The 15,955-nt window shown below is 41.2% G+C and overlaps 1 protein-coding gene and 1 long non-coding RNA gene across 2 annotated transcripts in view; one reads left to right on the top strand and one right to left on the bottom strand.

Annotated features, from left to right (window-relative positions):
* Window positions 1-4,084: 4,084 nt before the first annotated feature.
* LOC135450962 (uncharacterized) lies at window positions 4,085-7,840 on the bottom strand. Its single transcript, XR_010441187.1, has 2 exons — window positions 7,725-7,840; window positions 4,085-5,094 (listed from the first exon to the last, which is right to left on the bottom strand). It is a non-coding gene; the product is annotated as an uncharacterized LOC135450962 (long non-coding RNA).
* The window catches only part of ST6GALNAC3 (ST6 N-acetylgalactosaminide alpha-2,6-sialyltransferase 3), a 215,333-nt gene continuing 206,231 nt past the window's right edge, over window positions 6,854-15,955 (top strand). The window contains exon 1 of the mRNA XM_064719679.1: window positions 6,854-7,143. Within this exon, the coding sequence (XP_064575749.1) occupies window positions 7,126-7,143 (18 nt within the window). The 5' untranslated portion in view covers window positions 6,854-7,125. The remainder of the gene's footprint in view (window positions 7,144-15,955) is intronic.

Here is a 15,955-nt window from a genome sequence, read left to right as displayed (position 1 = left end):
GGCTGCAAGTACCCAGTGCATTGGTAAATAAGTCCTTGTGGTTTCAAATTCCGAGTCCAGAAAATGAGGAAAAATAATATCAGTGCCTAACTATTAAATCAGAGACCATTGTGGTGGATTTCTGATAAAGGCAGGTTCAAAATCCACCTCTTCACAGCTGCTTGCAATGATTTACATCATCAGACTTCTGCAGCTTTTCTTTAAAACCATTTCTCATGCACTGTATAATTTTTTTCTAGTAAATGAAGTGGTGAACCTGTAGGAAACAGCATATTCGTGTAATGCTGATTCAAACTCATCTTTTGCAAGTTTCATCTTTTGAACCAGAAAAGGGTGGACAAATGGAAAAAAAACCCCAAAACCCCAAACCTCACTCCAACTAAAAAAACCCCAAACAAAATCCAAAACCAAACAACAACCTGGAATCCCAAAACTTCATTTGGGGAAAGAATGGTGTGATAATGTCATTAAACAATTCTGAGATCTGTATACTCAGGCTGAATTCCTGTATTTATTTAGTCTTGTGTTCAGTGCTGAAACTTGGATTTCAAGGTTGCTGTTTTGTCCAACAAGGCAATATTCACAAGTTCTTTAATTTATTAAACACCTTAAGATCCCCTTATAAATGCATCTTTTTATCTTCCTGTTCACTATTGCACAGCAGTGTGGACAACTGTCAAAGGCAAGGCTGTTGTCAGCTGTAAACTGGTAAAATTGTTAATTAAACAATTGCATGGCACAGATTTTGTTAAAAAATTGCATGAGACTTTTCAGATGTTAGAAAAGATGTAAAGGTGTTTTCCTTGAGTGTATATATATTAATAGTTTGAGGTGGACTCTTCAAAATATGGCAGCACTTTGCTACTGGCAACTTTTATGGGTGAAAATAACTTCAATAACAATTTATTTTCCTCACTTTATATCCAGTGGAGCAAAGTCTGCTGGCACTAGGGCACAGCATGGTGACTGCTTAGAGCCTCTGAAGGCTCCAAGGAGAGTGTGGATTGAACAGAGCAGTAGGGAAGCATTTATTTGGATTCAGAGGAGTAAACTCATGATTCCAGATCTAAAAGCAGCTTTTGCTGTTGCTCATGCTGTGGCTAGGTAAGACATTAAATTTGCCAAGAACAGAATTTCACAGAGAGAATCTTAATGGAAGGAGTAGAGTTGGATTTCAGTGTAATTCAATTGGTTTCATAACTCAGGAATCAAGTACAAAATGGGGTTTAAAAACAGGAATAGGTGATTTTTGTGTCCTTCTGACCATCTTCTGTAAAACTCCCCATATGACACCTCTGCTACTGAGAAAATATTGCTTACTTTTGTGGTTGCACAAATCAAATTCTTTTCTACAGGTCTAAACATTGTGGCCATAACTGAACAAAATATATCCAAGACAGGGGGAAAAAAAAAAGTGAAAGCCTTTTTTATTCCTAAAGTTATGGTAATCATGTTCAAGATTGATTTATAGCATGCTAAAATAATGCTAATTTATATAATTTCCTGAAACAGGACCACCAGTTGCACTTGGGGGTAGTTTACATCCTGTTTTGTGATGGTGTGAGCAGGATGTTGCTGAACAAGTTGATTCAGTTCTGACACTGCTGGGGGTGAGACCCTCTCCATGTTACTTGAGAATGGTGTAAAATTGCACCCTTCCTTCCCCTGCCCTGCACGAAAATTAATTCACTCCTGAATGAAATATATTTGTCTTTCCTGCTGCACTTTGAAGCTTTTCCTTTCAAGTGCAATGAAACATTAGATAAAGCCTTGGGAAGGGAGAGGTTTGGTGTTTTTATTTATTTATTTTTAAGACAAACTGTTTGGATAAGGACAGAGCATAGCCCACAGAAACAGGCTGGATCTTTGGAGGAGGGAGGAGGATGTGTCTCTGCTTCCTTAGCTCAGGGGGAGGCATTCTCCTAAACTGAAATGCTGCTTTTAATTTTGTTCCAGTTTAAGGCCTTCCATGGCACGATTGAAGTTGGGCTGGTTCCTTTTCCTAAGCTCCTTTTATGTGCCCAGCTGTATGCTCCAGGATAAAATCTCATTAGAGAATAAAGTGACATGGCCATATCTCAGTGTGAAACAGTATCAGTACTTTTGTGATGTTAGTTATAGCTCATAAAAATAGTGGGAGTGTAAAGCATTGATAACAGAGCAAAGAATGTAAAAACTTTATAGTGGAAAAACCAAATCCATCTTTTACTGAAGAACATAAAAGAAATACCTATTGACCAACCATATTCTCCATTCAGCAGTTACCTGCAAATGACAGAGGTTTTCAAACACATCATTCAGCTTTTGAACACCCTTCAGAATATTTACTGGTGAGTTTTCTTCTCCTGGAGGCTGCAGCAATTCATAGAGTTGATTATTGTACTATTTTTATACAGACAAAATATCTAGTGGCATAAGCAGACACAGCACTCTTCAGAGTTGCTTGGCCTGTTTTAATTAGAGGAAAGCTGTCTGGGAGAGACACTGTTCTTTTCTAAGCACGTGGGGGTTTTGTTTTGGGTTTTTTTTCCCTCTGCATTAAAAAAAGGCATTGTTTCTGTTAAAACACATTTAATTAAAAATAAATTACAAATAACAGAAAACATACACTTTTTCATTTATATTTAAAAAAATCCCAATAATATGTGGTTCAGTGTAAAATGATCACTGGTTAATAAGCACCTTTGAAAACAGAAACCTGAAGCTCTCAGATGAGCATGCATTGAAAATAAAATGTCAACAGTCTGAAAATATTACTGATTTGTAGGGTTTGCTTTTTTCTGCTTCCAAGAACTTCTACAGACCTTTGTGTTTTGATCTCTGCATATTCACATGTTGTTAGGTGTGGCCAACATTGATTTTTAAATTTTTAAATATTTTTTTTAAAGAATGTTTAGTTGAAATAAAGTTAGGAGGCCTTGATTTGAGTGTGTGTGTGTGTGTGTGCATCAGAATGGGGCTGGGGGGAACACCAGGACATGCCAGGTCTGCAAGTGCTGTGCGGCTGTGCTGAATTGTTAGCATGACACTGAGTAACAGGGAGGTGAGGAGCTGAATTTCCAGTGGCAGGAATGGTGCCCAGCACTCCTTGTCTCCTGCCAGGAACACATGCAGAAGTATTCAGGGACTAAAACTTTTTTTTATGGATCTGGGTTGTCCTGCAGCTGAGTGAGGTTCAGATGAATTGTGCTGGGAAGGAATCTGGGCAGGGCAATATACACTGGTTGTTTCAGTAATGTGCACATGGCAAGCTTGCTTTTAAGTTTTCAGGATGTTCTGAAAAGTAACAGTAGAATTTATGCTGTAACAAGCCCCACCTGTTCTCCTCAGCTTTTGCACTGCAGAATGTAGCAGAGGTTCACCTCTAAAATTAATTAGTCAAGCTTCATTAAGCCTTTTTCTTACCTGGAAATCAGCATCGTTATGAGTTTTAAATTAAAATTTCATGTAGCATTTGCATAACCTGGTAAGATTTCCTGTTCAAATCTTAACCTGCTGTTTTTTTTAATCATTTCATCCTCTCCCTCTGCCACGGCATTGGTTGCTGGGTACCTTAAATTTCTTACTTATAGTGGTGTGTTACATGAGGTAAGGAGAAGGTTGGGAAGATGAGATCTCTGGATAACAGCGGAGTGGATCTGTTACTCTGCCACTGACTCAGGTTGCACCTGAACGGTTAAAAATGTCCCCTTGTGTCATCCTTGTCTGATAAAACTTTGTAGTGGCAGCAAGTGTAAGAGCAGGTTCTTCCTTTTTGGCACATGTTCATTACATGAACCAGAGTCTGACTTCAATGATCAGTGAGATGACAGCTTTCAGACTGTCTGTAAGCCTGCACTTTTGAAATACAGATATGGGACTAAAAATTACCTTATTGCTTAAATATGAGGTTTTGAAGTTCTGAAGTTCTACCATAGGTGAAAGTGCAGCTTCATCAGCGCCACGGTGTCCAGGCACCAACCCAACCCAATTGTTCCTGGCACAGCTTGCCCAGCAGAACTGCCCACACTGGCACCACAAACCCCTGCTTGGATGCTGGATTGTGCATCTGCATTAACCTCTGCAAATTAAGGTTCAATCAGCCTTCTCCACAAAGGATTTATTTCTTATGACAGAATTAGTTTTTAAGAGTTAGAATTGCAAAGGGCTGCTGCCCACACAACCATATTTTCCCCAAGGTTGTGTCACCACACAAATGTATCAGAAGGGTTTGGGCTAGATGGAAAACATGCAAGGTCTTTGTCCTCAGAACTAAAGGTCTTTGTCCTCAGAACCAGAAGCAGTGACTTTGTGTGGCCTGTCACAATGACTCAGACTTGAAAGGCAGATTCACACTGCCTTTGACATCCCTTTGACAGGCAACAACAGCCGTGTTAATTTTGGGTGGAAAGCTGCAAGCCTGACTGAAATTTATGTGAGCTATGTTGGGCCAAAAGCTGATTTCAAGAGTATTATAAGTTCAAGTAAAGCACTTCATGAGACCCATGGAATGATGTGCTCACAGGGGCTGTTTGCTTTTATCATTTGGTGGATGCCTTTCCTCGTGTAGTTTCTCTGAGGTGAAATTGGCTCAGCTCAAGGCTGGACTTTCTGTTGCTCTTTGTGGTGATCTCAGCTCAAGTCACAACTTCAGTTTTGTCCCAAGGAGAAAATAAAAGGAAATCTAATATCTCTCCTGAAAGAAAGAGAGAGGGATGGCTGTTGCTGTTCATACTAATGATGAAGTATTTTTAAGATAAATATCTATTTACCAAAAGTCTAAAAGTTAAAGTTCACCACATTTTGTCTGATGTGGTGTTTAGAATCAAAGCATGTCAGAGATGCTTAAAACCAGACAACTACCCATGCCTCTGCCTTTCCCTGAGGAATATAATTCACTGGAAACCCCTCAATGCTTTGGACATGTTGAAATGGTTGACCTTTTCAGGATGGTTTCTCTCCAGCCTCATTCCTTTTGTTCTTTACAGAGCTGGTACTGGAGGTTGGTGGGAAGGCGGTGGAATATTTTTCATTTGCCTCAGATGAAAACTCTTTCATGCCATCACACAGGTGAAAGGAATAGTTTCACTCCAAAGAAAACAAGATTCTCGACTGCTGGAGAGAAAAATAGGCATTTATTTTTTTATTCAGGAAAGAATTAATTAATTGTTTATCTTATTCACTAGGAAACAGATCTTTGTTACAGAACTCCTTATGAATAACTAGCACTTAAAGACACATAAACTGCTATCCAGAATGATCTAACAATGGTTGGTGGTAGCCTCTAATAGATGTTGTAAATCCCTGTTTTACCACCTTCTTCCACTGACTTGTCATTGAGGCATTTCCTTACGTTAGTCAATACAGATAGAAACTTCATTAAGTTATTTTTCATCAGTCTTCCCAGCAATACAACAATTCTTAGCTCAAGCACTTTGGCCTGCGGCTGTAATTGAAGAAGGAAGTGGATTTCCAGTGGTGAGAGGTGCTGAGGAGTTGCAGGACTCGTGTAAGAGTGCAGCACTTTGCAAAGGCCAACCACACATTGGCATCTCTGGAAATGCACAGCAAGGCAGCTGAGGAGTGTGAGCAGGAGAAACCCCCCCAGGCCTTTCTGCTCTGCTCAGGGAGGATCTACCCCTGCATTCAAATGAGGATATCTCCATCCTTTAGTTTCAACCTACCTACTGTCTGGAGGGATTGCACCTGGACAGGGGAGGCTCCAGGCTGGGAACAGCATTGCTGTTAAATGTGCATTTAACCCTTTTAGCTCCCACCCATTGAGGGGCTCTGTGTTAAATTATTCTTTACCATGCACTGGAGGGTACTGCCTGCATGTAAACACGAGCTGCTGCAGAGAGGATAAAGACACCCACCACAGGGAATTTATTAAGGGAGCCAGAGAGCTTTTGGTACCAAAGCAGCAGGAGTGGAGCACTGTGGCACAAAAGGAATACAGGGAAGGTGCCAAGTACAGAAAATGCAAAGGGTTCCAAGATGAAGTAATGAGAAGTACTGAGAAAGTGTAAAAAGGGGAGAGGAGAGCAGGAGAAGTGACAAATATGAAGTAAAACCTCTATAATATAGATATACAGAGTATGTTATGTAAGAATTTGAATTTTATGAGATTATGTAAAGTGAAAGATTTCTTCAACAGCTGAATTTATTCATCTGCACTTTACCCCACTTTCTAATCTTAAGAAAGTCCAAAGAAAGTTGCACAAGAAAAAAAACCTCACAAACGAGGTTTCCTGCGAGGGATGCCAGCTCTTCACTCAAAAAGCCGTGCCAAACACAACGCAAACACGTCTGGTGGGACATTTGTGCTGCTTGCTGATAATGATTATTTCTCATAGGGCAGCAATTTAGACAAAAGGAAGCCTGCTGTACAGTGAAAGGGGCTGCACATAAAACAACACTGCACTGTAACAAGCAGCGTAAGGATTTTTACAGTGCAGTAACAGGGAGAGTTTGGACCTTTGTGCCCGCCTGTGAGCGGCCATGCCCTGAGCGCACCCGGGATCAGTGACAAACACCCAGCCTGGCGGGCATTGCAGAGCCCGGCACGGTACGGATTGGTGCCATACCGAGTCCCTGGCGGGCATTGCAGAGCCCTGCAAGGTACGGATTGGTGCCGTACCGAGTCCCTGGCGGGCATTGCAGAGCCCGGCACGGTACGGATTGGTGCCATACCGAGTCCCTGGCGGGCACTGCAGAGCCCTGTAAGGTACGGATTGGTGCCGTGCCGAGTCCCTGGCGGGCATTGCACAGCCCTGTAAGGTACGGACTGGTGCCGTGCCGAGTCCCTGGCGGGCATTGCAGAGCCCGGCACAGTACGGATTGCCGCCGTGCCGAGTCCCGAGCTCAGCAACACACGCTGGAGCCATGAATCAAACCCGGTCATGTGACGGAGGGGAGGTGCTGGGCTGGCTCGCAGCCAGTGGCAGGAGCTGATGGGTGGAACGAACGGGGCATAAAAAGACTAACATGACTAACGGGTCCTGGATGCGTGCTGCCTTCCTTTGGATCCACGGGAATGTGGGCTCTGGCAGTTCTGCAGCTCCACCGGCCTCTTGCCTGACACTGCAACTGCTGCTCACAAAGTAGAACCCTGCTGCTCTTTGGTAGGAAGGATAGAGAAAGAACATGGCCTGCATTTTGAAGGTAAATCTCTATCTGTTGCTTGAATGCATTGTTAGAGAGCCCCTCGCCGCTCAGAGGCGTGGATTTGGTATGGTCCTAATGCATCTTCGTTGTCTTTTTGAGTCCTGGCTTTGTTTGGCAAATGAATATGGAGAGATTCTGCAACGCACAGCTGTGCTCTGCTTCCCTCTGCCATTCTTTCTCTTTTCCCTGCATTGTCAGAACTGTGAGCTAGCGGGAAGAGAAGTGCGTACTGATCATGGGAGGGGGGAGAGGGGCTCTGGCTTGTCTCAGCTTTGTGTACGCTGGATTCCTTCAGGAGCAATAGCATTTGGGCAGCAGACTTCCAGCACAAAGGACAAAACGGGCAACTTATTTTGTTTTTCCACATGCAGCATTTACTTACTGCTCTTAAAGCAACGGCTGCAGATGAGCACAGCTATCCCAGCTGCCCCTTAAGCACACACTCCCCTGCTGAATCTGCTCCAGAGCCACATGCTCCACACAATTACACTCAGTATTCAACCGAATTTTCTAATTAAGCAACCTCTTTGATAGCGGGTTTCCCCCCTTCATGCCAGCAAATACAAGCATAAACTTACCGTGTGATCACATGCTTTCTCCAGCCTGCTTCCCTCACCCAGGTAAAACTGTTTGGAGCCCGCATGGCACGGAGATGGAGGGAGCATCCCAGCGCTGGGATTGAATGGAGGGGAGGAGGCGGAAGTGCGCTCAGCCGGGAGCGGGCAGCGTTTGTGCCCCTGGCGCTTGCACCGGCGGCGAGTGCCTGTCCTGTGCCTGCCCTCCAAGGGCTCACATGCACAGCCCTTTGGTACCTGGTCTGCTTCAGATCCGTGTGTTAACCTAGTCTGCTTCAGATCTGTTTGTTAACCTGGTCTGTTTCAGTTCCGTTTGCACCTTCCTTGCTGCTTTCTATGCATACCTTGTGTGTGTTTGCACTCTGTTTCTTTCAGCAAGTAAAACTGATCTGTGAGTTGTTATTTGCGATCTGATCTTCTGGCATGGAGCTGATTATCTCAAACTTTGCGATGGCCTGTCATAGGAGTTGCTTTCAGTGTGTTAGCAAGGTGGATAAATTGCAAAACTTTAAAACAACCTTGGGATAATGAACACTTAGGTGTCTCTATGAATCCAGTCCTTAGCACTACTTTTGGGCATTCAGTTTTGAAAAAAACTTATTATTTTGCTGCACTCTTTTCCCCATTCATTCATCCATTCATTAATTTTCAACTAATGAGTCTATGGTACATGGATGTTTTTTGTGTTGTCTGTCTTGTGGGTTGTGGTAGCTTATGTTAATAAATCTGGCCAAGTCTGCTGCAAGTGCAGAAACTTCCCTGAACTAGCAGGTTCTGCTTGGAGATAGGTGATAACTCTGCACTAGCAGGTTCTGCTTGGAGTTAGGTGATAACAAACTCCTTTAGTCAGCGGTAATGCAGCTCAGAGTTGAGATTTGAGATGAGAAGATGTGAGCTCTGTGAATGGAGCCTGGTTTCGCAAAGATAAGCACGTGCATTCCTGTTTTAAACACTCCCTATGTGACTTTGGTTGGATCTGCCAGTGATCCAGAAAACCAGAATTTCTTATTTTATAAAAATTCTGTGGCAAGATCACATGCAAAATCTTCCTTTTGGCCATAAGAGTTAAGTAAGAAGCCTTTTACAAGAAAACTCCAGTGTCTCTCTTGCCCTCCTAATTGTTTCCTCTGCAGTCTGGTGACACAGCCTGCCACAAGCATGACTGGGAGTTTGAATTATAATGCAATAAAAACCTTCTGTTTGCCTGGGCCAAGAACTCCATTTGGTTGTTATTCTGATGATTAAATCAATAGATTAATTGGTATTCCTTGACAGACAGCCCTCTTCCAGCTTAATTCTTAATCTTGTTAAAACAGGCAGGTGCAAGGATAAAAAGTGAAACAGATATGAGAAGATTAGCATTGCCATAAGGCAAGCTGGATTTTCTCTGACAAACATCCCGCAGGAGTAATTTAAATGTCTAGCTCAAGCTACTTACTTGTGTATAAGTTTTTAATGTAATGTCTAAAGCTTTTTCCCTAACAAAGAAACTCAAAATATTATATATATTTTGACATGACACTAGGCTCATTCCTTCCTGAAAATATAAACCTGTTAGCTACACCCTTCCCTTTGCCTGGGGTTTGCTTATGTGGAAACAGGAAAAAAACCTCCAGAAATCTGTAGGTATGCATTTGAAATAAGTGGTTGCGCAGTGGATGGGAAGCCAGAACAGCTGTGTGTCCTTTGCACTTCAGCCCTGAGTGTCTCTCTGACTCTGCCCTGTGGCTTGCCCTCCTCTCTTCCTGGATTTTTAACCCCCTGACAAAGATGTTGAGACTTGCTGAATGTTGGAGTTCCATGTGAGTGAGAGTTTAATATAAATGAGATTGGATAGAGGTGTCTGTAAAGTGCAAAGATCAGGGGTGGTGGTTAATAATTACCTGTAGTTACTTGGAGTGGGTATGAGTGTGTTACAAGGGGGTGTCACCTTTAGATATGAGCATCTCCTTGTACGCTGACTACTGCATGAAATAATCTCTGTGTGCAGCCTGTGCAAAAATGATTCTCCCTGAGGGTGCCTGCTGTCTGCCTGGTGTTTGTTGTGCACTCTTCCTAGGTAAGAGTGATGGGGATGTTACTGATGTTATGTGGCTCCAGAAACTTTACCTTCTAGTCAGTAGTGAGGCATTCTCAGTAAAACCAGTGAAATTGTTATTTTGAGGCATTCTCTCCTCTGTTAAAGAAAAGGAGGGAAAGATGCAAGTTCTAAAGTGCGTGTTGTGTTTTTATTTTCTCTGTCATGACTTTAAAAACATGCCAAGTAGCTGAGTGAAGTGTAGGCACTTTTTGGAAGCAAACAGTTGATCTTATGCTGGTTGCTATGGTAGCTGCATGTCACCTTGCCAGCCACTAGATTAGCAGTGATTACTAGTTATGTAGTCACTCCTGTCCCTAATGATATTCAAGTCCCTAAGTTCCACTAGATCTGCCAGTCACTCTTGAAGATGAGGACAGATTTCACACAATAAATTACTTCCTACTCCACTTCCTGCATAATTGAAAAACAATACTTCAAAGTACGTGTCATTTTATGGTAAACACAGCATGAATGATAACACTCTGTAAAACCATGATATCCCCCTGTGAAGACTAGACCCTTATATTTTAAAGCAAATAGGCCTGGTAACTTAGTTGGCACATGCTGCACTTTGCAGGAGATTGTATCTGACCCTGTCCCCAAACTCTTCTTTTTGAATAGAAGTTTTGAAGATGATGATGGTGATGGGTTATGTTTTCATCCGAGTACAATTTTCACTGGGTAGGCTTCATGTGGCAGAGTTTAATAAACAAAATCTGAGTGTGATGGGCCTGTACAGTGAGTGCTAAGCATGAAATCTATGAAGACACTTCCTTCTGGTTTGTGTGCTGTGTATTTGCTGTGCAGTGAACAACAGAGGTTTCATGTGCCTGGGGGCTGATGTGACCTTCCATCAGCGGGGATCACAAACCTTCAGCGGAACTCTGTGGTCTAAATGTTATTTGCATAATGTGAGGTGATGTTCTTATTAACACAGCTGATTGAGGGTCCTCTCAAAGTGAGCAGGTGGCCAACTAAAATTTATAGACTCTTTAATATTTTAAAAGTCTAATTTAAAGATTGAAAGAACTGTTTTGCAAAGCATAACTTACAGGTTTCAAACAAACAAAACCCTTCAGCACAGGCTTGTGGCTCTTCTGCAGGATGCTGTCAAAGTTGACAGTACCTGTGTGTTTATCTACAGTTCTTTTACTTGCTTCCTCTCCATGCTTATCTCCACTGGCTTAATTAAATTTGCAGGTTGCATTTTTCCCTTAGTGCACATAGTGAACTGTTTTTGGCAGGAATTTTCTTTTGGAGTTTTTTCTGAGTGTTCAATGGCCTATGTCTGATTGGGGTCTTCAGACACTGCAGTAATACAGATAATATTACTATCTACAGGCATATGCTCCATCTGCACTTGTGAGACTAAAATAGCAAAGCTGAACTCATTACATTGAATTTTTCACCCTGGCAAGTAGCTGTTCAGAGAGGAGAGACAGAAGGTCTGAAAGCATCTGATCCCAGTGTTTGGATGCTTGTAATCTTGGGTATTTAGTTATTAATTTGAATTTTTTTAACCTCTGTGCTCATGACAATGAGTGTAGCTATTTCCTCTGAAGTTTCTATATCATCAAAAGCGTGCTCTCTGTTTCAGTCTGCTCTGTTGTGCAGGGTGAGCTGTGAGGCTCACCATAACTCCATTCTCTACTGGAGATTTGCAGGATGCAAGCATTTCCATAGACTTGACCTCTATATCCTGCTTGAATCAGGTCCAGGATAATTCACATTCTGCCTTGACTGTTAAATTGACTGCAGCAGTGTTTATGCATGGTATCCATCCGTTCTCCTGTGCTGAGAGTTGTGCTTGGATCCTCTTTGATTCTCATGCTGTGCTCTTCCTCCTGCTGTGACAGGAGATGGAGAGAGCCCTGGGAAAGGAGCAAGGGTGACCTCCCCTGCACATGGCAGATGCTACACTGATGGGCCAATTCCCAGAATTTGCTGCAGGTTTGCTGTAATGTGAGCTCCTCCTCAGCCTGTCTTAACCTGACCAACAGCTCTGTGGGCTGCAGCACTTCTCTTTTAACTGGAATAGTTCCTAGGATGATATGGTTGTCTCTCTAGGAAGGGGAGGTGTAAATATGCAAAGGTGGCCCTAATGAGGTGTGCATAAATGAGCTGGAAAGTAGTAGGTGGATGCAACAAAGAGTTACAGAGAAAAATCAGGATTTCTGGGATAATAACACATTTTCTTGTGGATCCCTCCATGCTTATTTGTTATGGGTCAATGTTCCCATCCTTTTTCACCCCACCCAACAAAACTGGCAAAACTTCATTTCTAATTCTTTCAAAAACTCCTTCTTCATTGGATATTTCTATTTTAAATAAATTTCTTACAATCACTCTGTTTCTAAACAAGATACTTCTTTTTTTGGTGGTTGTACGTTATTTACCTCTAAATTGCTCCAAAGTAAATGCAGCTGCATTAATGAATGCCAGTGTGCAGGGCTGGGATTTGCTCTATCATGGTCCAGTGGTGCTTAATTACCATGTGAGATTTTATGGAGTGCAGTATATGGAATTTTGTAATGTGCTTTTTGTTATGTTCATTTCTTGAAAATTTAAGGAAAATTAAATTCTGAGAAGTATAGAACTACTTTTCACTCTCACTTGCAATGACATTAAACTAATCATACTTTAAGGGCAATCTATTAGCTCCCTCCCAGAAAGAGGCAGCATCTAGTCAGTCGAGGCATCCAGGGGGACTTGCTTTGGTTGAATGAATTTGCTTTTGATGCCCATGTAGCTGAACCAAGAAAACCTCCAGTTTTCAGCACGCTTCAGTTGGTTTAAAACTGGAGATTTGTGTCTGACTTGGAGGTGTGAAAAGTAAAACCACAAAACCAGCATGAAGTTATGATGTGCCTTATACACTCAAGTAGTTATTTGATAAAGCAATAATGGAGAAAGGCTTTTGTCTTGCATTTCATCTTCAAACAATGAAGTCTGTGTCCCCCAGACATTTGTTCCCACCTAACCAGGGGCACGCTGTCTTTATGAGCTGTTTGAGCAGCCCTGGTTTAAGGAAAGGTGTCCCTGCCCAAATTGATTTGGCCAAATTGCCCAGTTGATTCTGTGATTATCAGGGGTATGAAATCACATATTAAAGGGAATTGTATCAAGATCGAGCCGTTGTAAACTTGTGCGTGAGCTTTGGTGGTTTATATCTTGTTCAGTTTTTTTTCAATTTCCATTTTGAAGTCCTGAATGCCAGATAACTTGGCAAGCCAGAGTAGGACGTAAACCATCACAGAAAGCAGCAAATTGCTATACTTTGACATAACATATTGAAATTCCTTGAGATACAGGGTTATACAGATGTGTTATTGCCTATTTCTAGTGGCATGGCACCCAAAAAGAAAAGCACACCTTGTTTTCTTGCCAGGCATTCATGATTAATTTAAGGGAGTGTGAAATGCAGCTAAAAGACCCCACATTTTAGGTTTTAATCATGACTATCACAACATCTGTGAGGTTAATTTAAAAAGGCAGAGATTTTAGCATTTTGTCCTTTGTTCCTTTGCCATGTTGCATTCCAGCAGTAGCTTATGTGCCTTCCAGAAGTCTAATACTGGACATGGTGAACTTTCCAGGATTTGTTTTCTCATCTTTTCCCAGGAATGCAGTATCTATGCAGCAGATTGACTTTTTGTTAAGAGGATTTCTTTCTGTGTCTGTGGCTTAAAGAGGAAAAAAGTTTTTCTGTGAGTTTTCTAGGAAAGGTAAAATGCTTACACATGAAATGTAAAGTGAATTTCTTTATCTTCTTGGTGGCTAATGGATAAATATAATTTTTGGACCAATGTGCTCCACGAAGCAGCTTTTACCATAATATAAAGAGCTATTTTATGCAAGAAAAATTAGTGATTCTGAATTTATTTTGAGTTTTTAATTTTACTTTCAGATATTAAGCAGATGATTTATTTTGTGGTTGTTATTCATGACAATTTCTCAATACTTTCTTCTGCCTATCAGCTGCTCTCCATCCATATTTGGATTCATATCACAGAGAGTTGGAAGTGTGCACATACATGACAATGAGAGCTGGAGGTGTGTTTTATCTCACTAGTGATTGAAACTTCTCTGGGGCCTCTGACCAGGACCTAGGAGAAATTGATCTTCTGTGGAGATCTGTAAACTAGGTGGGGAAAGGCAGCTCCATTTATTGGATATATTCTCAATAAATAAGGCAAAACTCTGCCTTGGGCCTGTCATCTCTTAAAGCTGAGGGAGCAGTTGCTTTGCTGCTGTCAGCATCAAATGCTCAGATGGAATGAATTTGCTGTTGCTTTGGAGGAAAAGCTGCATCTGCTGCATTTTTTTTGGTGGTTCTTATAAATACCCTGTGGACTGCTGAGAAAGAATGACCACTGCTTTTCCAGTAGCTTTACTGGTTTCTGTGAATGGGAAGTATAAAAGGATGATGTGTGACTGTAATGTGTGTTGTGTTCCTCAATCTGTGGACAGAATAAATTATGACTGGATGAGGTGAGAATTGCTTTGAGTGATCTCAGGAAATGTTAAATATTGAGCTGTCTGTACTCCACAGACAGCTGCCCCTTCAGGAAGATCCTGCAAATATTGCCTTTATGTGGTTACAATACCTGCTTTTGATGGCAGTGTCCCAAGTTACATTAAGATATCCTTATGCTCTCCCTTCATGTGCTTTCTAGGAGCTGTAGAGGTGTACTAATTTTTTTCTAATGACAGTTATTTTCATTCTGATTATTTTAGAAGAAGCACCTGAAAAACATGACAATTTTTGGTTTATATATTTGAAAGTGACTACAATACCATGCTGGATATTCTTTTTCATGTTCACTTTTGAGAAGAGCAGAGGTGAGGCAGGAACTGAACTGGAAGGGTTTAGGAGATGAGATCTTGTAAGTGATGCTGTTCAGGAGCAATGGTTCATGTGATATAAAGGCAGTCCTGTTAAGCAGTTCTTGTTACCTGCATAGCCTGTGTGACATTTAAAATTAACATGGGAGCACTACACTTGCTTACAATTAAATGAAGCAGTAACTTCTTACCAAAGATGTTTTCAGCAATTTGCATTAACAACAGGCAGAGGAATGCTGGCCTAGGCAGGTAGGATGGCAGGTGTGGAGCAATTGGAAGTAATCAGAAAAAACATGTTTATTTCATGGGAGCAGCAATTTGGACAGAAGATATGTGAATGAATTATTTATAGTTCCTGTCTCTTCTAATGATGTGTTCCTTGCAGTGTTTGTTTGGTGTAGGATTGGGTAGCTTATGTCTCGTTCTTAAATTCTTGTCCTTAAAATTATGTATAATCTCAATACTAGGAGATGTTTGCCAAGGCTTTGGCAAAGAGAATGTCCCCCTGAGCATGTAACAACATGAGACTTTGTTCCATGAGGTTTGGTGATTTAATTCTAAATAGGAAAAGCCAGAAGCCAAATACCAATTAATTTTTTTTCTTTTAAGTTTCACAACCTTTTGTAAGCCATCAGCTTCTAGTTTCCTCCAAATCTATTGTTCAGCCAAATTTGAACATAATTATTTTTTTGGAATGATGGGCTGCCATTACATTGAAGAAATAACAATGTGTATCTATTATTAACCCTTTAATATACACAGTGGTATTATTACTAACCTGTTGAGGCCCTTAGAGTACTTCTTGGTGTACTTTCAATAATTATCAGTACATTATTTTACATTAGATTATAAAATGATGTGCTTGTGGTTTGTGTATGTACTCAAAGTTACTGTGAGCTGGCCGTTCTCCATAAGTGGAAATCCCTTTATCTTTCAGATTAATTCAAGGCTTTTGTGTTTTGATGTGTTGTTTTCTGCTGTGGGATTCAGTTACACCAGAATAAAGTTCCTATAAAATTCTCTTTGGTTTGATTTGTCAGAGGACTAAATATTTTAATTCCAGGTTATGTGTGTCCACAATGGGGCTTATGTGATTATTTAAATTCCTTATAGTTTTACTAAACTTTTCTACCTCAGTCCTCAGGGCCACGTGGATAAGTTATTTACAAGTTACTTCATGTCAGCTGATTGTTACAGTTTTCCTGTGTTTATATTCAACTCTGACAAGCTCATCAGGTTAAAACCAGCTATTAACAGAAGAGAGCTTTCTGTTACTGCTTCTTATGTGGAAACAAAAAAACCCAACATT

Source organism: Zonotrichia leucophrys, chromosome 8 (genome assembly GCF_028769735.1).
Source record: "Zonotrichia leucophrys gambelii isolate GWCS_2022_RI chromosome 8, RI_Zleu_2.0, whole genome shotgun sequence".
NCBI lineage: Eukaryota > Metazoa > Chordata > Aves > Passeriformes > Passerellidae > Zonotrichia > Zonotrichia leucophrys.
Note: the sequence above shows the minus strand (reverse complement) of the source record. Positions and strands in the feature narration are given on the sequence as shown.